Here is a 22464-nt window from a genome sequence, read left to right as displayed (position 1 = left end):
CCCCAAAATCCGAGAATCTCAAATGCAATCCCTTGAATTTGAGAAAAGAGGCTACCAAACACAACCCTAGTGTACTTTCTCAAACAAACTGTTACAGACACACACGAACGTGCAAGCGCAAGTGCACACACACACAGTGGCTCCAACATTCATCATAACCATGCAAATTTTTCTTTCCAAAAGGAATCCTCTCTAGCCATAATAGTTAAATAAGTTACTACACCAGTGTAAGATCAAAAACCCCAATCATACATACAGAAGATATCTTGCAGTGAACACATAATTCTGAGCCTCCATAAGATGGACTTGAGTTCTACGTCAGTCATCTAAGCCCACAAGGGATATTCAGAGATTAAAACAATTACAAAAGCACTAAATACTTTAGCAGAATCAATGGCAGGTTGTCTGTTTCTCAAGGCTTCCAAGGCGCAGGAGGTGGTGGAGTAGCTGGACTCATTGGAGGAACAGCAGAGAATATAGTGTTCTTGTCAATTCCATTTGCATTCTCGTGCTGAGAAAGAGACACTAATGCAGCAACCAGCCCAGCATTGCCTGCAAGAGTTGGCTCCGTATAGTTGTGATTGGTGCGAACATCATGGAACCCATCATTCTTATCAGGTCCAGCAACCATGGCCCCAACAATTGTGTGTGGATTCGGTTTTGGACTGTCAAGCCATCTCCTTCCACCTTTACAATTATACTTGGTCCAGTCCTTGGGTATCGATGCAGCCCTATGGTGAACATGTGTAGGATAGCGATCACCAAAACCAACAAGGTAGCTCATCTTCCTGGGGTTCTTACCAAGAATATAATTAATCTGCATAAACCAGAAAGAGGAACAAATACATGAATGATCAACCAAATAGAGATAAGGATTGCTGTGATCATGAAAAAAGCAAAAGAACATGAATGAAATTGAACAGTGAGCGTGCAGTTTCTTTCATACATTACTGACGCCTTGTCTCAGGCTCCAATTAAACATTTGAACAGGGAGGGCTGAGGGCCGAAAACAATTCACATAACATTTATAGATAAGCAGCACGATATTTGAACTTTATTAGCCAATCATTCCCAGTAATACACTTAAACCTCATTAAGAAGTCAGCGACAACCATGTATCACTATCAGAATAAATGCTAAACAACTGCATAAGAAGGTCCGAAACTGTAGATCCAATTCAAGACTTCAGATAGGCAGCACGATATTTGAGCTTTATCACCCAATCATTCTCAGTAATACACTTAAACCTCCATAAGAAGTCGGTGACAACCATGTATCACTATTAGAATAAATGCTAAACAACTGCATAAGAAGGTCTGAAACTGTGGACCCAATTCAAGACTTCAGACAGGACCAACGTCATGTGGAGATTAGAGTTGGCAAAGAACAATTGATCTAATCAATACTACCCCTCACAAACCAATCTGACTTGCTCTACCAGAACCTACCATCTACTAAATTTAGCTTCAGGAAGTTCTGCAGGTTCACTCTCCCACCAACCAGATGACTGCCAGAACCTACGTAGGATGTGTTTTCTCATGGCCTAGACAAGTTATTAAGAAATCTCTATGGTACATCAAAAGTAAGTGCCATCAGCTTTACCACTAAGCTGAACCCATAGGATACAATTGTTATGACCTATTTACTAGTTAACATGCCATGCAACAAGCAATTTGGATAATCCTTTTACAGAAATTTTTGGGTGCGGTCTGGAATCAGCATCTAAATCACTTTTTTTGAATTTATAACCCGAAGAAACCGCACCCGGCACGAAGACCTGGCTACATATTGGCTTGCATAGAGGGTCGACGCCCACGAGAATCGAACCTTGACTGCCCGTCAAGCAGCCAAGGCCCCACCCACTACGCCAACCCCCCATGGGCTAACATCTAAATCACTTGAATCATGAAGTTTAAACGGAACTTGTCGGTGTTTTTTGCATCAACTCATTAGTTCCATATACCACTTATTCTAAATGCTTATACAACACACAGCATGTGTGCACAAACACCCAAACTCACATGCATGTTTATGTGCATGTACAAAGCAGAATCTACATGCTTTGGTGGACATTAATTATATCAAGAAAGAAATGGCACCTGGGTTTTTGCAAAGGTACGCAGCACATCTGTGGAGAAAAAGTTGGGACCACAGTACCAGCCAGGAGTATCCGCGGCATCAAGATAATCACTGTAAAGTGAAGCAAGGAAGGCTGCATTGACAACATACTGAAGAGGCTGTGGCTTCCCATGGTTCAGCTCAATCAGGCCTCCTGCAACAATGCATCACTTTTCATCAACTTCGAGATGGTAAATTAACCATTATCAGTGAGTTAAAATATCTCCCTCCCAATTTTCTATAGGATGAAAAAGAATTAAAAATAAAGACAAAAGGATGGTAAGAAATGCAAACCTTTAGTCCGGTTGAAGCTATTGAAAACTGGCAAATATGAGCACATGATGATATTAGTCTGGTTGTGGTAAGACCTCAACATTTCTTCATATGGATAACCAGGACTTAGGAACAGCCTTAACCTACTTAACAAAACCTGCAGGGAAAGAAACAATCTAAACCATGCACTTTAATTGCTAAACTTTCTTGAATGCTAAAAAGTTGGTCGAGGACGACTCTTAATCTTTAGAAAAGAGTGCATTAAAAATTTTAATCCCCACTATTTCATATGTTTCTATCAAGAAAACTGCTTGCACATGCACACTAGATTGTGTCATAAAGCTTGTTTGTCACAAAGGTGTGGTCAGATAGACAAACTACATCCCAACTTCATATGGGCTGCACTCGAAATGAAAAAATCAGCTCTAGCTCAACCATAAGAGTTAACTTGTAAAGCATCTCTACTCATCACTGCTTGTGAGCAGCCGAATCACTACATTTTTACATAAACAGTTCTGATATTGCAATTTGGCTCTGATCCTAAACCTGACATAATGCCAGAGTCATCCAATTAATATGCTTAACATATCATTTCCACAAGAAACATAAAACTAAAGCATGAGGATGATGAGTATGATAATGCAAACAACCAAGCAAGAACTGCCCCTGAAATTACCTGAGCACCCGCAAGTTTGTTATCCCAACCGAGGACACCATAATCAGGGCCACCCGAAAATGCCCCAGCATGCCTAGCGATACCCGTTGTGGTAGCCAATTGAAGGTAGGAAGTGTTTCCAGTTGCATAATACATCCATGCTGCACCCCACACATACTCATCATAGTAACCGGTGGAATTATAAAAGAGTGAAGCATCAGCACCACCAGCACTATATCGGCCTCTTTGACTTCTAGAGAACTTAAACAGTGCTTGAGCACCATGGACAAGTTTCTTTGAATATGTCTCACTGCTCTTAAAAACAATAGATGCAGCAGCCAAGGCGGCAGCCATTTCTGCAGCTAGATCAGAGCAGCTTCTGCACTGTAATACAGGGCGTGGATAGTTGATGTCCTCTGGCCTCATCCAACAGTAATGATCATTAGGATTAGGACCCTTAGAAGTGTCTCCAACACCAACCTAGACATGATTCATAGCCAACTTTAGTACATGTATGTCAAAACAATGAAGAAAAGAATATGAACAGACTTAATCATATTTCAGTTCACTTTTGTTTTTAAATAATTGGTAACTAGATGATTAGGAATAGATAAATGAAATATTGAAAAAAATAAAGAACAACCTCTATAACTGAACTTACCTGAGCAGGAATCACATCTATGGTATCTGCAGAAGAATTAAAGGTCTTGAGAAGATAATCTGTTCCCCATTTGATCAACTCCTTAACATGATTGAGTTCACCGGAAGCTTCATACTTTGCACTATACTCAATCACACTCCAACTCAACATGGTCAAGGCAAATGATTGTGGAAAGTTGAACTTGATCGCATCCCCAGCATCATAAAAACCTCCAACCAGACTCTTATGGAAAGAATCATCAGATAACCCATCTCTCATTCCAGAGTTTCCCCTCCACGACACATTGTTATCTTTTGGAAGTGGCCCAGCTATATTGCAAGGTTTAAAACACAGAAATCATTAGTGCTAGTATAGTTAGACTAACATATGTGCTCTTTACACCAAAAAAAAGACGACAAACAATTACAGGTGAAAATTTGTGCAGAATATAAGCCAAAACAATATGCACTCTTTTATGACCCACAGACTAAAAGTAGAGGCTCAGTCAGTAGTTAACTAGACTAGCTTAAAATTAAAAAAACATCTCAATAACTGGCAATTACAAACTTGCAATAGCAATTTAGGCTGTTCTTGGTTAGTTATCAATGTGATTCTGCTCACTGAGGCATGGACTTTCGATGATGAGATATACCAAACCCATAGTTAAATTGGGTAGAATTACTAGATAATTGCATGCTAAACTTGTGCTATCAAGAAAGATGAACGAACAGAGTATAGTTGCTGAAGACAAGTCGATACAGTTTGATATTTTGACAACTCACCAACTCGGTCCATATCTGAACTAAGTCAACCAGATCACGTGGGGTCTAAGTAAGACCATGCCATGAGCAAACAAATGGTTTTATAATATTAGTTTGAATATAATTCTCAAGAAATTAAAGAATTGTAAAAGAAATGGCTATGAAAAAGGGTATATTTATTATTTTGATAAAAAAAATTGAGAAGAAATTTCAAAAAGAGTGCAACACGAGGACTTCCCAAGAGGTCCTCCATCCCATTACTACTCTCGCCCAAGCACGCTTAACTTCAGAGTTCTCTGATGGGATCCGGTGCAGTAGTGCAGGTATGATTGCACCTTATTTTGATAATAGCATGCTAAATAGACACACACAATCAGTATAGGATTTGATAAGCGAGATAAGAAACTTGGAAGAGTTATAGAGATCCCTTTAAGTAGAAAATCAAAATGTAGTAATGGAAAACAGCGGGCATTGCAGTCCCCAATGACTGACCAGGAATCATGCTAAGCAGAGCAAAGGTTGAAGAAGATATGGTTAAAAAAACTCAAAATGTGAAAAAGGCAGAGATCAAAATTCAAATCTTCGGAAATAAACATGCTAGGGGAGTATGCTGGATCCCTGCAACATATAATGGTTCAGGATGTGGAAACTTCAATAATAAAATCAGCCAAACTTGAGACAAATCTGTTTGATCAAAGAGAGAGAGAGAGAGAGATGTTCACCAAGTTTCGGTGTACCCCGAGTGCACTGGGGTCAAAAGCATCCCTCCCACTCAATCAAACACAAGGAATGTGTTACGCATTGTACTTTTTACTAGAGATCATACCTTAGATCGTGTATTTTCTAAAGAAAAACAAGATTCTTTAACTCATAAAACTTTGATACATTGTGGGTCATTGATTTTTGGTGCCTTAAAATCTTTCATGCACGTCGCAATGATATGATCCAAAACATGTTTTTTCACGAAACCATGTGGATCACATCCTTAGGGCTATTTTTGACCATCTGATCATTTTACTGGGGTGGGCACACCTATCAGAAGAGAGAGAGAGAAAGCAAGAGAGAGAAAGATCCAAAAAGCATGATTCACAAACAGAAAGCGTGACCCATAATACTTGGAAAATGAAAAAAAGAACTATAACAGATCTCAAGCATGCATAATGCGGGTGGACAGTGTCGTATTGTGATCTTATAAACCAGATCTCCATAACAAATGCATGGAAACCCAATAGATATTTAATCAAGCCCAAAATTAGAACTCAATGAAAGAAAGAAAAATGAAAAGTGCGAAAAAAACCCTAAAGATATCAAACGAAAAGTATATATACATATTACAGGAAAATTGGTATAAGTCAATCTGAGCAGAAGAAGAATAGTATTCAATTGCAGTGCCGGAAACTCAGGAAAACCAAACAGACGATCAAAGATCGCAATACAAGCTGACGTTCCAACAACATGAATACTAGAAAGGATATCTAATAATTTAATCAACACATGCATGATAAAAATAAATAAATAAATTAGGTTCACACCCACACAAAAAAGACAATCTAACAATCCAAAAAATACCTGCTTCAAAGAAATTAAAAAAATAAAAATACCCATTAAAATAAATAAATAATTCATATATGTAAATAATCTAATGTAAAACTAAAATTAACACAAATCTGATTGCCCACATTCATGGCACCTGAAAAAACCACATTTTAGAAATAAAAAATCATTTACCCAACCAATAAAACCATCTTCACAAATACCTAAATCAGAAACAGAGTTGCACCAAAAGTTCATGTAATTTCCATATAAAAGAATAAAACAGATGATACAAATCGACCAAAAAACATATACATCTCTGAGCATTGAAGAACATGAGGGCCTTGTGCAGCGCCTGCGTGTAATTATCCGGCGGCGGCAGAGCACGGTGGTGCCGCGGCACCGTCTTCACAATGAGGGTGATGAATCCGGCGAGCAGTCCGCAGGCAACGACCGTCCCGACCGTCCACATGAACAGCTTCCGGCTGACGATCATGCACCCGAGATCCACGTACTTCTTCTTCTTCTGCTCGCTCGGGCCTAGAAGCCAGCTCTGCTGGGTCTCGTCGAGCTGCCGCGAGAGCGCCGCGCGGTCGAAGTCCTGGAAGTTCCGGCTCCTGTCGTCGTCCGTCGCCGAATCGGCGTTGATCTCCAAGGCCCCTCCCCAGGGATCTCTACCATACATGCTCATCTTTTACCGGATTTTTTACGGAATGCGTCTGGAAAATAGAGTTTCTTTTGTGGTTTTCGGGCAAATGCAGCCGGAAGATCGAGTCTTTTCGATAGTTTTCCAGCTAGAAAGGTGACATTTTTAATGGGTATCGGTGATGCGTTTCCCTGAAAGAGAAAGATCGGGTTTTATGGGTACCGAGAAGGAGAAAAGGTGGGATTTTTATGGGTTTTCCGGCGAGAAAAATTATGGGATCTTTGTGGGGATTGTGGCAAAATGAAGATGGATTTTTAGTGGGTTTTCTAGCAACAGAAAGGTGGGGGTTTTCTCCGTCCTCTAGGAGGAAAACAATGGCATATTTGTGGGTTTTTCTGTGTTCACCGGCAAGAATGTATCGGATTCTTATGGTGGTGGCGAAGATATCCTGTGGGGCGGAAAATGCGGGAAATGGCTTTTGTTTTCCGACAGGAAACCGCCGGAAGCTGGAGGGTTGGAATGGGCCTAAAAAGGAAGAAACTGCGGAGAAGGCAGAGCTTATGCAAGTAGAAGCAAATCTCTCTCTCCTTTTTTTTATCCTATTTTTCAAATTTTAACTCTTTGGGTCCGTTTTTCTTACCCTAATTTTTGTTTTTTAACTCTTTGGGTCCGTTTTTCTTACCCTAATTTTTGTTTTTTAACTCTTTGGGTCCTTCCTATTATTTGAATTTTTAACTCTTTCCGGTCGTTTATTTCGTTCATACCCACAAGAAAAGACGCATCCCATGATGGGAAGACAAACCCTTGTATGAAGCCCAAGGAAAGCGGACGCAAGTAGGGATGCACAACGAACCGACCGACCAGCTCGGTTAAGCTTAGCCCAACTAGTCCGGGTTGATAAACGAGCCGAGATTATACAAGCTCTGAGGTTCGAAAGAACAAACAAGCTACTAAGCTCGGTAAGACCGAGATTTCGGACATGCCTACCAATTTACCTACCCTTTCTCGCTATCTTCATTCTTCTTTCTCACTATCTCTCTTCTCTTTTCCCCTTTCTGGCTCAGCTTCCAACTCATTCCCTTTCATGCTAAAGGCTCGCCAACAGAGGAACACAGCACAAGAGCACGATGACACCCTTACGCCTGAGGGGTTTTTTTCGTTTTTTTTATTGATGTAAAGACTGTCTTTTTCTTTCTCTTTCTCTTTCTCTTTCTTGTTCTTCTTGATTGGGTAGTCTATGTTTTTGATTTGATAGGTTTGAAAGTCATGAAATTCACAAAAGAGATTGAAGATCCCGCGGGGTTTGACATCTCCAAGGATGCTGACTATGAAGAGGGTTCTAAGTTTGTTGGGGTGGCCCTATAGGGGAGGGAGAGAGGGTGGGTAGACAAGGATGGTGGTAGCTATGGTTGCTTGGAAAGGTACATATGTGAGTAGCCGCCATGTCTCTCTCTCTCTCTCTCTCTCTCTCTCTCTCTCTCTCTCTATATATATATATATATATATATATATATATATATATATATATATATATATATATATATATTGAGCCCAGGCTATCTTGATCCATTATGCTTAGAAGAATGAAACACTGACCCAAGATAAGCTCGAATCGAGCTTGAAAACTAGTGGTTCAGGCTTAGGTAGCTTGTACACATATTTACTTAGGCAAGCCAAGATTGTACATGTCAAGTTCAGCTTGAACTCGGCTTGTGTGCATCCTTAGTCATAAGTACGATAGGTAAAGCCAACGTAGCTAGGTCTTTGATCATGGGGTAGTTTCTCTATGTAAATATCAAAAAGTTTCATTTATAGAGCCCTAAGGAGTTTGGTACAGTGGGATGAGGCTTAAGCGGCTAGGTGGGTAGTCTAGGTTCAAATCCCATGAGCATCATCCTCTGCAAAAGCCAAAAGGATAAGCCCTTAAAGTTTTTCACTGAATCTTGCATGAAAAGACCCTATTTTATTATATTTGAGAAAGAATAGGGGTTTTCTCATATGATTTTAGGGGTTTATAGGCTTTAGTATATGTTTCAGACCAGTTTGAAAGTTCTTTGATCGATTCAAGGTCTTTCTTGATCTGTTCAAGGTTGTTTCAGAGTTCTTTTTGGCTAATTCTAGCATGAGGACATCGAGTATTATTTGTAAACGCATGTTTTTGTCATTTTCATATGCTTTATGTATATTTATTATCATGGATGCATGACTTTTGTATGACTTGCATGCATTTTATGTTATTTTCATTTATTCATGATATTTAAACACGAATTATGATTAAATTCATGATATATATGATATGTTTAATCAAAATTTTATTTAGGCACATGAGATGAAACATGAATTTGTGTTTTTAATGTTATTATACATAGTTTGTCATGAATATACATGCATTATCATGAGTGCATGGGCATGGTTTATAATACAAATATGTTTGCAGTAAAAGATCTCGATTAATTGATTCATGCAATCACCAAAGTGATTTGAGTTATGTTGATTGAGGGTTCTTTGGACTGTATTAAGATTCAGTATTAGGGGTTGTGTATGACTATTAAATAATAATTTTACCTAAAAAAAGGTCATTGTGTTCTAAATTCACACGGGGTGTAAAAGTAGGTGTGTATACCATCACATGAAGCATGTCCGTACCCAAAGGTACAATATTCAATTGCCTCATAGTTACATGATTTGCTAGTTATCATCATTGAAGTCAATTCCTTTAGAATTGAGGAAGCAAAATAACTTTGAGTATTATCGTTTCCAGCAAAGTGAAATGATAGTGACTTTATTATGCTTGTCTTAGAAAAGGTGAATAATAAAGAGTCTTAATTTTACCTTTTTGAATATGAGTCTCCTTTGAGCATTTATATGGTTTTTTTCTTTTGTTCTTGCAGTAATAGGTTTATTGATCATTGACAGTTTTACTAATATCCTCATCTTAGACAGATCTAATTTTTTAGATTGAAAAATATAATGTTATTCATTTTATGTTATATAAACTTAGATTTGGCTCTTAAAACTGACGAACTTCCCGCTCTTAAAGAGAAAAATACAGCCGATCAGAAGGTTACCTCTAAGAAAATAAACTTAGCATGTTGTTTTTGCAATCAAGAGTGGCTAAGAATATTTGTGTATAAAGGTCCACAAGGATCAAGAAATATGGTATTCATTCAGACTATGTGGTGTATTTATAAGAGTCTAATAATTGTATACATTGATGATGATCCATTAACCTTTGCAGAAGCTATTGAAAATGAAATATCGATACATTAGATAAATGTCATGAAAGAAGAACTTAACTTTATGTCAAAGAACTAAGTACGAGATCTTGTATCTCGACCTGTTGGTTGTAAGTGAGTCTTTAAGACTAAAACAGACTCTAAAGGATGAGTGAAGGGGTACACGACTAGGCTCGTTGCAAAAGAATTCACTCACACGAAGGGCATTGATTATAATGAGACTTTTTTTTTGTCTCAACTAAAAAATCTTTGAGAATAATAATGTCCTTCGTAGTTCATTTTGATTTAGAGATATATCAAATGAAACGATTGAATGTAGATCTAGAATAGGAAATATATATGCAAGAACTTCTTAGTTTTAATGTAGATGATTCAAATAATTTAGTTTACAAATTGAAAAATTCAATTTATAGACTTAAATAAGGCTGTTTAGATAACTCAAATGATTTAGTTTACAAATTAAAAAAACTCAATTTTTATTTTAGTAGTGTTTAATGATGACAAATCTTGTCCATGGATCCTAGCTTTTAGACGTGACCAATGTTATTTTGGAAAGGAAAGCCAAATTCATTTCTGCAATCCTTTTGATGTAGTGTGCAAAATAGTATCAAAAGAGTACATGTGACAATGATGAGCATCACACGAGCCGTCCCATAAGTATTGACCCAACATCTACTCCAGTTTGTCCACAATCTTCTAGGGTATATGAAAGACTGCCATCCAAAATATCAGATACGATGATGAACCCACTTATTTGGAACCAACCTTCCTGCCATATATATATATATATATATATATATATATATATATATATATATATATATATATATATATAAAGGCAAGCTGGGGTTAAGTAGACCCCTACTAGTTATACAATGATACCAAACTTGCAACGCCCCCAACACATTTTCAATTAGATGAGCACGAAACGTGGTGGTAAGACGTCCCACAAAGGTCGGTACCCAAATAACTGAAAGGGAGGCACTCAATTTTTCACTCGAATAAGGATCTACTTTGAAGCCGAAGAGTTCCTGGCCCTTGATAAAGAGTCATGCATCATCTGCACAAAAGCTGTAGCTCCACTGAAACGTTCAGATAAAGGCAGCAGCTAGCAGCGTTCTGATCTCCTTCTGACAACCATTGCTCCCAAGACTTCTGTCTCCAAAACAACTCCTCCCACATCAAGCATTGCTGCATTTTTTCTCGAAGGATAGGAATTTGTTGATTATATAGAAAGACACATTACATGCAATCCAAATTGCCCTGAGCTGCTGCCAACTGCATGTACAGATCATCCTTCCAAACCATTAAATTGCCAACACACGATGCATTCCACCCCTTGAGGGGACGTTTAATCAAGTCAAGACGCCTGACTACGCCAAACATAGCTAGGGACACTCTGGACCATCATGTCCCAACATTCTAGAATAATATTCTGAGTACAGGCAATAAAGTATGTTGCTGCAGTAGATGATCTCATAGGCGACAGCGGTGGCCGTAATAATTATGAGAACAGACACCAGTCAAATACACCGTCTCTCCATTTTTATGAACCCGGACAGTCAAGCTCTTGCCCGTGGCTTCCAAAAGATCCACCGTGACACTCTTATTATCCCATATGCACAGGACTCTACATGATTTGTAGAATTCAAAATCACCAATGAATTGAAACTGTTTAAACTCTCCTTGAATCCGATCCATACCTTGCCTCTTGTAAGTTTAGTTTGGTGACGGAAAATGGCAACCGCCTTGGCCTTGCGAAGCTGGATCAACAACTCCCTTTGAGCCCACGATCTGCCTACACCTCTCACATTTCCACCACCCAACTATCTTCATTGATGATTGGGAGAGAAAATGACCAAGCTCGATCCTGCCATGGCGTTTAGCAGAACAGTAGATAATTTACGTTCTTTTAGTGGCCGAGAATTGCCAGGTCCCCCGCTCGCATTCGAATCACTTGGTTAATAGGCATAATCACAACAGCTCCATTCAATTTGTCCTCCAATGCCAACACCTTACGACTCACTTTGGATCGAGAGAATCTGCGTTTCCAGCCAAAACCAGATTCGTTGGACTCAGACATGATTGAGATAGATCCACCGTCCACTTGAAGACCTTTTTCCGGATCGTACGGCCAGCTCCAATGAACCAGAATTTGAAGTGATTACGTCCTTTCCTATTGGAGTGTTGCCAACCTTTGTGGAAACTCCAGCTTGAAAAACGAATTATTTGCCTTCTTCATTCCCAATCTTGGCGTCCAACTCGGGATCGATCTTCTTGAGAATTGCTTGGCCCAGTCTTGTACACGTGAATAACGGGGTCTATATTAAAATGATCCTTCGATGTCTAGTGTTCTGTCTCCATGCCATGACTAGCGCATCCTCGTCAACTTGTTGAACATTTTAGATCGGATCTAACTTTGATGTGCCACATATTGACACCAAAGTGCTGTTTGGATCGTCCAAGGCCGCATCCCGTAAGTTGCTCTTCTGCGATCCATTTTATGCTAGATCAACTTGCATGCATGTCCTCCTTGCTTAATGCACTGATCCTATTAGCATCGTCAAATGTGATCAGAGATCCCTTCCTTCTTTATCCAAACTTTTTTTTATGTTGCACCGTTTGCCATCCCTCCATGGATTTGTTGTTCTGGACTTGCACCTTTTCCTTACGCTGCAGGCATGCCCCCATGATCTTCATGGTAAAGCGACACACAATTCAAACAAAAGTAAATAATCCGGTTGGTTGAAACACAAGCCATTTTCGATTTCAACACCCATGAAAAAATCCGTTGTCCACAACTCAATGGATGCGTATCCAAACATGGATAGATTTCATCATCTCCAACTTCCATGGCTTTCCATGACACCATTGATTCACAAAAATTACAAAGGCTAAAATTGTAGATTATATCAAAAGTTACCCAAATTAAATTATAGATAATTGTAGGGTTACCAAGAGAGAGAGAGAGAGAGAGAGAGAGTAATTTAGTGTTTCCATAGGATTAGATAAATTAGAGTATCTTTTGAAGTTCCCCAATTCCAATATCAAATAATCATGGGAGTCCCCGTTACAATACATGTCATTGCCGACCAAAAAAATAGCAATGATAAATTATCGTCATCACTAATAATTTAATCTGGATGACATAATGTTGTAGTGAAAACATCTATTTTCTTGAAGGAAAAAGAATATTATTTCAACAAAGAAAATTTATAATACATTATAATAGGACTGACGAGAGATCAGTCCACGTAATTACAAAGTTGTTTTAAACTGCAAAATGAAATGATCGGACGACATATATATATATTGTCGATGATGTTTTATGATCGCTCTTATCCAGTTAGTAATATGAATAGGAAGATACGAAATATGGTCGAAAAGAGATATTGCCCATGATATTATAATCGATTTTGAAATTCTGACAATAATTAATCATCGCTAAATAACTTTTATAATTACGACGATAATTAATCTCACCAATTACAAGATGATGATAATTATCGTTGCTTTTAAACTAACAAAGCCGACAATACTTGATCATCAGTATTAGCAATATAGCCGATGATTTTTATCATCGACTATGTCCATTTTTTTTAATTTTAAAACTAGCATAGCCAACGATAAATTTTTTGTCGATATAAGAAACATAGCCAAGGATTTTTATCATTGGTTATATTCTTTTTTTTATTTTCAAACTAACATAGTTGACGATAATTATCATTGATATAAGAAAAATCACCGATGATTTTTATCGTTAGCTATGCTAGTTTTAAAAAAAATGGATATAGCTTACGATAAAAATCGTTGGTTATATTGCTTATATTGACGATAATTAATCATCAGCTATGTTAGGTTCAAAATTAAAAAAATTAAATATAGCCGACGATAAAAATTGTCGGTTATAATCCTTATACCAACGATAAATTATCGTCAGCTTAAAATAATATAATCGACGATATCTATCATCGGTTTTAAACTAACATTGTCGTTTATAGATTACAAATAATCATCATATTGATGACGATAATTATCGTCATCAATAAATTACAAATAATCAGGATAATTTACTTCATCGAGTAATTAAGAGTGATTTTAAACAAAAAATGGCCATACTATATCACAAATATCAATAAAAATGAAATGTTCATAATGTTTCAGAAAAAATCACTAATTTTGCATGATATTTGATGTGAAACTCTCGACAATCCTTGCAAAACTCCTTCACGAATTTTGCATATATAATACTAAAATCGCGACAATCCTTGCAAAAATCCCTTACGTGAAAAATTGCACATTATATTTATATATATACTAAAACAGATTTTCGCATGCTATAACAAAATTTTGCATTGCTATAAGTCGATAGCATGCAAAAATCTTGACGAGTTTCGCAAAAAAATGTTTTAAGAATTGTGCACGCTATAACGGAATTGTGTATGCTATAATAGAATTATGCACGCTATAACAGAATTCTCACAAAGAAAATGAATTTCTCATCAACTCATGCAACATGTAATGATTTTAGCAATCATTCATCATTAATAAGTTGATTATTTGTAATCTATTAATGACGATAATTATCATCATCAATATGTTGATTATTTCTAAGTCATTGATTTTCAAGCCATAGAAGATCCTTCTTATACATCATAATTAGATGTTAAAAGAGTTTGTTTCTATAAAACCATGCATCTTGATCGCATTCGTACAGTGAAATTTTAGAAAAAATATAAAAATATGAAAATCTCGGTGCATGTCAATTTACATATTTTAGCTACCCTAGATCAAAAGAAACTAAAATATGTAAACTAGTGTGAATTGAGATTTTCATAGTTTTTTTTTGCAAATTTAACCCTATAGATGCATTCAGCGTGGTCCATTTGTTTGGAATCAAATATTAGATCATGGTAATCGGATCAAGAAATATGATTTTTTATGCTTGCAAATTTACAAAAATTCTAAACCATTGATTTTCAAGCCTTAAAAGATCCTTCTTATACATTATAATTAGATGAATCAAGAGTTTTTTTCTATAAAACCATGCATCTACATCACATCCGTATGGTAAAATTTTGAAATATATATATATATATATATAAATCTCGATACATGTCAATTTAAATATTTTAGTTACCATGTGTCAGAAGAAACTGAAATATGTAAACTAACAAAATATGTAAACTGGCATAAACCAAGGTTTTCATAGGTTTTTTTACAAATCTAACCCTACAGATGCATTCAACATGGTCCACTTGCTTAGAATCGACTACTGCATCACCGTAATCAGATAAAAAATGCGATTATTAATTTATGGTTGCATATTTACAAAAAAATTATGTGATTGGTTTTCAAACCTTAAATACATCATAATCAAATGGTCCAAGAGTTTGTTTCTATAAAACCATGCATCTAGATCGCATGGGTATGGTAAAAGTTTAGAAAAAAATAAAAATAAAAACTATAAAAATCTTGGTGCATTCTAGTTTACATATTTTAGTTGCCCTGAATCAAGGAAAACTGGAATATGTAAACTAACCAAATATGTAAACTGGTATGAACCAAGATTTTCATAGGTTTTTTTGCAAATCTAACCCTGCAGATGTATTCGGCACCATCCACTTGCTTGGAATCAACTATTGGATCATTGTAATCGGATCAAGAAATATGATTATTTATGCTTGCATATTTACAAAATTATGAGCCATTGATTTTCAAGCCTTAAAAGATCCTTCTTATACATCATAATCAGATGATCCAAGAGTTTGTTTCTATAAAACCATGCATTTAGATTGCATATGCATGGTGAAATTTTAGAAAAAAATACAAAAAACCTATAAAAATTTTATTGCATGTCTATTTACATATTTTAGTTATCCTGGATCAAGAAAAACTGGAATAGGTAAACTAACAAAATATGTAAACCGGTATGAATCAAGATTTTTATAGGGTTTTTTGTAAATCTAACCCTGCAAATGCATTTGGCGTGGTCCACTTGTTTGGAATTGACTATTGGATCATTGTAATGGGATCAAGAAATGTGATTATTTACGCTTGCATATTTACAAAAATTTTGAGCCATTGTTTTTCAAGCCTTAAAAGATCCTCTGATGATTCAAGAGTCTTTTTTTATAAAACCATGTATCTAGATTGAACCCGTACAGTAAACTTTTTGAAAAAAATAAAAAAAAAACAATAAAAAACTCGATGCATGCTAGTTTACATATTTTGATTACCCTGGATCAATTGAAACTGGAATGTGTAAACTGGTATGAAACAAGATTTTCATAGATTTTTTTGCAAATCTGACCATGCAAATGCATTCCGCATGGTCCACTTGCTTGGAATTAACTATTGGATCACTGTAATCAAATAAAAAATATGATTTTTTATGCTTGAAAAATAACAAAAATTTTGAGCCATTGATTTTTAGGCCTTAAAAGATCCTTCTTATATATCATAATCGAATGATCCAATAGTCTGTTTCTATAAAACCATGTAACTAGATCACATCCGTATGGTAAAATTTTAGCAAAAAATAAAGAAACTATAAAAATGCACGATAATTATACATCAAAAACTAACAATAATTATCATTATTAATATAAATCTAAAATTGATAATAATTATCATTGCTCTTAATAAAAATCAATTGTAAATATTGTCGTTGGTGTTAAAATTTTAGATTTTCGCATGCGGAGGCCACCCTCCCTTTTTTATTTTCGTTCCATCCCGAAAACCTAACATCCCTCTTCTCTCACTCTCTCTTCTAAGCTCCCTTCGTCCACCACCATCGCCAACCTCTCTTCAGCCACCACCAATCTTTCTCTCATCTCAAGCCCTTTGTTGCTCTAGAGGACCTCTTTTCCACCCCTTAATCACCATATCCATAACTTAAAGTTTGAGTAATCCATCAACTTCGTCGATCAGAGTAAGGGTTTCACCCCATCCTTCTCCTGCGATTTCTCGTGGGTTTTTTTTTTTGCATTTTTTGTCCTCATTGTGGCTAAAGAATGTGTGATATCTATATTTTCTTTCATTGTTCTATGTTCAAAAGATCTTTTGAGGTCATCTCTACTCCGAATCTCTGTAAACTGAATAGAGAAACATAATTTTTAATGCACATCATTACACCACAAAAAAATGGAGACAACTTGCATTATTTCTTTGAGATCCTCATGTTTAATTTTTTTAAGTAGGTGTGGACACGTGCATGGAGATCTTCTGCCTGGATTTGGATGCATTTGCTTTGTCTTTGTTTTTTCTTCGATGAAAAGAAGTGAATGAAAAAAGGTTTGTGATGTATTTTAGTGTTTGATTGATGATTTGAGGTTTGTAACAATTGAAGTTTATTTTCTGTTTTTACTACTTAGGTTGAGCAAAAATAAAATATTATGTTGAACAAACATAAGATGTTTGTGTCTGAGGATATAGTGCACATTCTTACATTTTACTGTTTATCAATGTAACTTATTGTTTATTATTAAAATTGTTGTAATAATTGTTGTTATGGACTATTTTTAATTGTATATGCCTAGTTATTTGAATTAAGGAACAATTTCTATAATAACAAGAAAATCTAAAATTTGAATTGAAGTTTGAAGTATTTTGTAATAATAGAGTTTGAAGTGTTATATTTTTTTTGCAATAATTGAAGTGTTATGTAGTAATTGAAGTGCTATATAATCATCAAATAGTAGTTTTTGTAAGAATAGGAAAATTCACACGATTCCATGCGAATTTTCTTAGAATTAAGCAATTTTTCAAATAACCATGCAAATTTTTTATAAAAATTTGCATGATTTCATAAGCATTTTCTTCTAATTAAGAAAATTTTCATCAAACTATGCAGAAGTTCTATGCAAATTTGCACGAATCCATGCAATTTTCCTTCTAATTGTGCAAATTTTTATCAAATTATGTGAAAGTTCTATGCAAATTTGCACGATTCTATGCAACTTTTCTTTTAATTGAGCAAAATTTTTATCAAACTATGCAGAAATTCTATGTAAATTCACACAGTTTCATGCTATTTTTTTTCTAATTGAGCAAATTTCCATCAAACTATATTAAAGTTATATGTAAATTCACACGATTCCATGCGATTTTCTTTCTAATTGAGCAATTTTTATCAAAATATGCAAAAGTTTTATACAAATTTGCACGGTTCTATGAAAAAGTTGGGACAATAAAAATATAATTTTTTTTATTTAAAATGACTTTCGCCAATGATAATTTATCGTCAGTTATATCAAAGTTAACAACAATGATATTTATCATCAGTTTTCTTAATATAACCGATGATATTTATCGACCTATTTGAACATATATGACTTTTCAATATATATGATGATAATTATTGTTGACTTTTAATATATAAGTAATGATATTTATCATCGGTTTTAATTAGTATAGCCAATGATAAATATCTTCACCTTTAATTACTATTACCAATAACATTCTAAAGCCGACCATTTTATGTCGACTATATCATATCATCGAATTTATTTTTAAATACACGATGATATATAAATATCATTGAAATTAGTAATATAAACGATTGTAAAAAGCTGACGATGAGGGCGACAATATTTATCGTCGTTTATGTTATCGGCTACCATAAATCATATATTGCCAACAATATAAATATTGTTGGAATGACCTATTTTCTTGTAGTTCCCCTTCCAAATCCTATTGTTTAAAGGTGATGACCATTATCATAGACGAGAACATCTTTCTTTAATGAACACTTAAAAACATCCTCATCACCTAGTATGCACATCTAAAATACGAGCACAACTTCTTTTAGTGGTTTTTTTAGGACCCTTGGTGGATGACTTAAAAACTTCTTACCACTCAAGACATGAAATCTCTCTCTCTCTCTCTCTCTCTCTCTCTCTCTATATATATATATATATATATATATATATATATATATATATATATATATTAGATAATCGATCCACCTATATCGTTAGGCTATATAAGATAATTCAAATGGTAAAATAAAAGTTTACATCCTATACATTTATCAACATTGAAAGTAAAAATAAAGAGAAACATAAACATATCGATCATTTTAAAAATTTATAAAATAACTGTAATTATGGCTGTTAAAAACTAGGAGAGACATTTTGGAGAGAGAGACTCCTCATTTTATGCCTATTAAAAAAGATGGAGTGAGACGTTTTAGACAGAATAGTTATAAATAGCAACTCATTAATGTTTGAAAAAAATTACAATGTACCATGTAATTAACACTTTCTTTTTTGCGAAAAAAGCATAGTTGCATAAAAACTCGATCTCCCTTCAGGTAACCATTACCTGGTAACGGTATGAAACTGGTTTCAAATATACTGAAACCAGTTTCAAAAACACCAATATACTCGTTTTCAAATGCCTATAAAACTTGTCCCTAAGAATATAGAAAACTAATTTCTTGAACAAGTGAAACTATTACAAAACCTGGTTTCATCTATAGTGGTGGCAATTATTATATCCCTCTCAAATAAGGTAAGACATTGGATAATAAGACCTCTGCAGCCCCTCTTACACATGTAGATGTAGCGTACTTCCATGTAGACCATCAACAAACTTCTCTCACCTCCATTGCGACTAGCATGAGAAGTTGTTTTTTTCCTTCAATCTAAACCTGATTTTTGTGTTTTTATATCAATTTCATGATTGAGATTTGAGAAAACATGCAAGCTATCATGCTTGCATATACTTTTACCAAATTTTTGCAAGAGGCAGCCTTTACATCATTGACTATCTTAGCTTGAGATTGTTCTCTCTTTTCTTTATTTGGTTATTAAAACATTTTGCTTTCAATATTTTACTTTTACATGTATTTTGAGATATTGTCCCATTGCTATAGCTATAATGGTAAAATTATGTGATACTTTGATTTTTAATGCTTTTATTTTTTATTAACGTTTATTTGTCTCAATATATATGATGTCATTATTTTTATAACATAAATGATGAGATCTAATTTTCAAAAACTCATACCATCATCAAGAAAACGTACCGAAATCTTGTATGAGTGTTTGTTAGAAATTCATACCAAAACTTTTAGATATGTGTTTCAATAAAAACATGCTTGAAACTTTCGAGGGCCTTGAGTACCTGTACTTATACCCATCTCTAGAAACTATAAAGAAAACTTTATACAAATGCCCATACAAATTTTTAATTTCATCCTCAACTCACATGATGAGTGAATTAAGAAAAAATTATAAAGCATCCAATTTTTTTTACTTGACTTTTATAATATATGTATATATATATATAGAAAGAGAGAGAGAGAGAGAGAGAGAGAGACGAAAAGCGATCAACATTACTTAAAAGTGAAACTCCACAAAGCGTTAAGTCCCACAAGCATAAACACAACAACAAAACATGAAAAACACCATTTACACAAAAAAAAAAACAGAAAAAACCCGAACATAAAACATAAAACTCATCAAGGACCACAGACATCTAGATGAGGATCAGTTGGTGGCAGAGGCAGATCTTTGAGATATATACGTAAAATAGCATACACATCAGCCAAGACCCTATAAGTCAAACAGTTAAGATTGAATGAGACATCCCGAAAAGTAGCATCATTTCTGGCCATCCATATGAACCACCACACTGTAAATAACCAAACTCTTCAAATAGTCCTCCACTTCTTTTCGTGTCTAATTATATCAGGGCTAAAGATAAGATCTAACGCAAAGCAGCCTTCCCGCACAACAACTGATGGAGCCCTTCAAGTTTTAGAAAACAATTCTCGAAACACTTCACACGACCAAAAAAGATGTTGTGTGGTTTCTTGAGCCTGTCGACAAAGCACACACCAACTGGGAAACTGAAACCCCATCCTCGTGATACTGCTATGGGTTTGTATCCGGTCATGAAGAATCAACCAAGCCAATACCTTGGTCCTCGGAGATGGTCCCTTCGCCCATAAAGCATTTTTGAGGATCCAGCCCGAACCTGGAGGTAAAAGAGAATGGTAAACCTTGTGGACTTGGAAAACTTCCACATTTGATACTGCCCATTGAAGCCAAGATCTGTCTACCCCCACATCCAAATCCCTGTCAAGAAACAAACGCAATGCACTAAACCATATTTTCCTCAAATGCGATGTGTATGGTCCACGAGCCCCCCAACGAACAACAAGTGAATCAATTAGACCATATTTCAACCGGGGAAAGTTTGCACATGCATCCTATAAAGTATGAGGCAACCAACACTGCTTCACAGCCAATGCCACACTCCTTTTACGCAAAGCAAAAATTCCTAAGCTAGCCACAGTCCTTGGCATAACGATGGAGGTCCCATCCCACCAAGTGCCTCTTATAAGGTCCATTTACACCACGCCATAAAAACCTTGACAGAACATGCTTAAGTTGTTGCTCAACGTTGACTGGCATGACACAAACCAACATGAAAAATTCTAGAATCGCTGACAAAACATGCCTGATCAAAGTAATTCTGCGTGCAAGAGATAAATATCTGGCATGCCAAGACTGGAGCTTAAGACACACCTTGTCAACAACAGGTGCCCGTGATGTTTTAGAGGTTGGCTTGACTTGTAGGGGGAGCCCCAAGTACTTGATCGGCAACGTCCCTAAAGCACAATTGAAAATTTTTTCTGTCGTGTTTTGACCGATCGGATCGCCATCCAGAAGCGTGACCGAACACTTATTTTCATTGAGCCTCAGTCCAGACAAAGCTGCAAAAAACATGAGAATAAGCCTTACGCAAAGCATCTGCTATAGTGAAGCCCTTCCAAAGACTAGCATATCGTCTGCATATTGTATAATATGCCCAGAAAAACCTTGGATATCTAATGATTGTACGAAGCCCTTTGTCTGTGCGTGTCTAAGAACCACGTAACGCAAGTCCTTCTACTACTGTATTGAATAAAAGCGAAGATAACAGACATCCTTGTCGTAGGCCGCACCGCAATAAAAATTGCTTACCCTTTACCCCGTTAATGGACACCATGGCTTGTGCATTGGTAAGGAGCTCTGACACCCATATGAAAAAATGGTTGCTGAATCCCATGTGATTCATCGCTTGCAAAAGAAAAGGCCAGTACACAGAATCATATGCTTTATTAAAATCAAGTTTCAACACAAAGTAAGGAGTACGACTCGCGTGCATAGAATGAATGACCTGAGAAGCCAAGATATGTGCTTGTTGAACTCTTCTATTAGAAATAAAAGCAAACTAAAAATCAGAAAATAGATTAGATGCCACCAATTTTAGTCTTGATGCTAAGACCTTTGCGACTATACGATACAAGGCCCCCATTATGGAAATGGGACGGAAGCGCATAATATCTGTGACAACACTTTCTTTTAGAATAAGGGAGATTAATCTGACATGACACTGCCTAGGCAGTCTAGAGTTACGATGAAACTCATCGAACACTGTACATAAATCACTCTTCACTACTCTCAAAAAAACTTTGAAAAAATCTACAGGAAAACCATCTACTTCTGGTGCCTTCCAACCCGACAAATCTTTAATTATGTTCATGATTTCTGCTTTCGAAAACCTACATTGCAAGGTTAAGACCTGATCCGGTTGGAGAGAAAGAA

General features: G+C 35.8%; 1 protein-coding gene and 1 pseudogene across 1 annotated transcript; both read right to left on the bottom strand.

The window, feature by feature from the left end:
- Positions 1 to 412: 412 nt before the first annotated feature.
- On the bottom strand, positions 413 to 6671 carry LOC149838240 (endoglucanase 25-like). Its single transcript, XM_090007635.1, has 6 exons — positions 6296 to 6671; positions 3708 to 4015; positions 3068 to 3526; positions 2413 to 2548; positions 2100 to 2272; positions 413 to 817 (listed from the first exon to the last, which is right to left on the bottom strand). The coding sequence occupies exons 1-6, from the start codon at positions 6669 to 6671 to the stop codon at positions 413 to 415; spliced, it is 1857 nt and encodes a 618-aa protein (XP_089863761.1).
- LOC149838241 (5S ribosomal RNA) lies at positions 4664 to 4784 on the bottom strand (annotated as a pseudogene).
- Positions 6672 to 22464: the final 15793 nt, after the last annotated feature.

The sequence above is a fragment of the Nuphar pumila genome, chromosome 5 (genome assembly GCF_984573655.1).
Source record: "Nuphar pumila chromosome 5, dmNupPumi1.hap1.1, whole genome shotgun sequence".
NCBI lineage: Eukaryota > Viridiplantae > Streptophyta > Magnoliopsida > Nymphaeales > Nymphaeaceae > Nuphar > Nuphar pumila.
The sequence above is the reverse complement of the archived record's forward strand: the minus strand, read 5'-3'. Positions and strand labels throughout refer to the sequence as shown.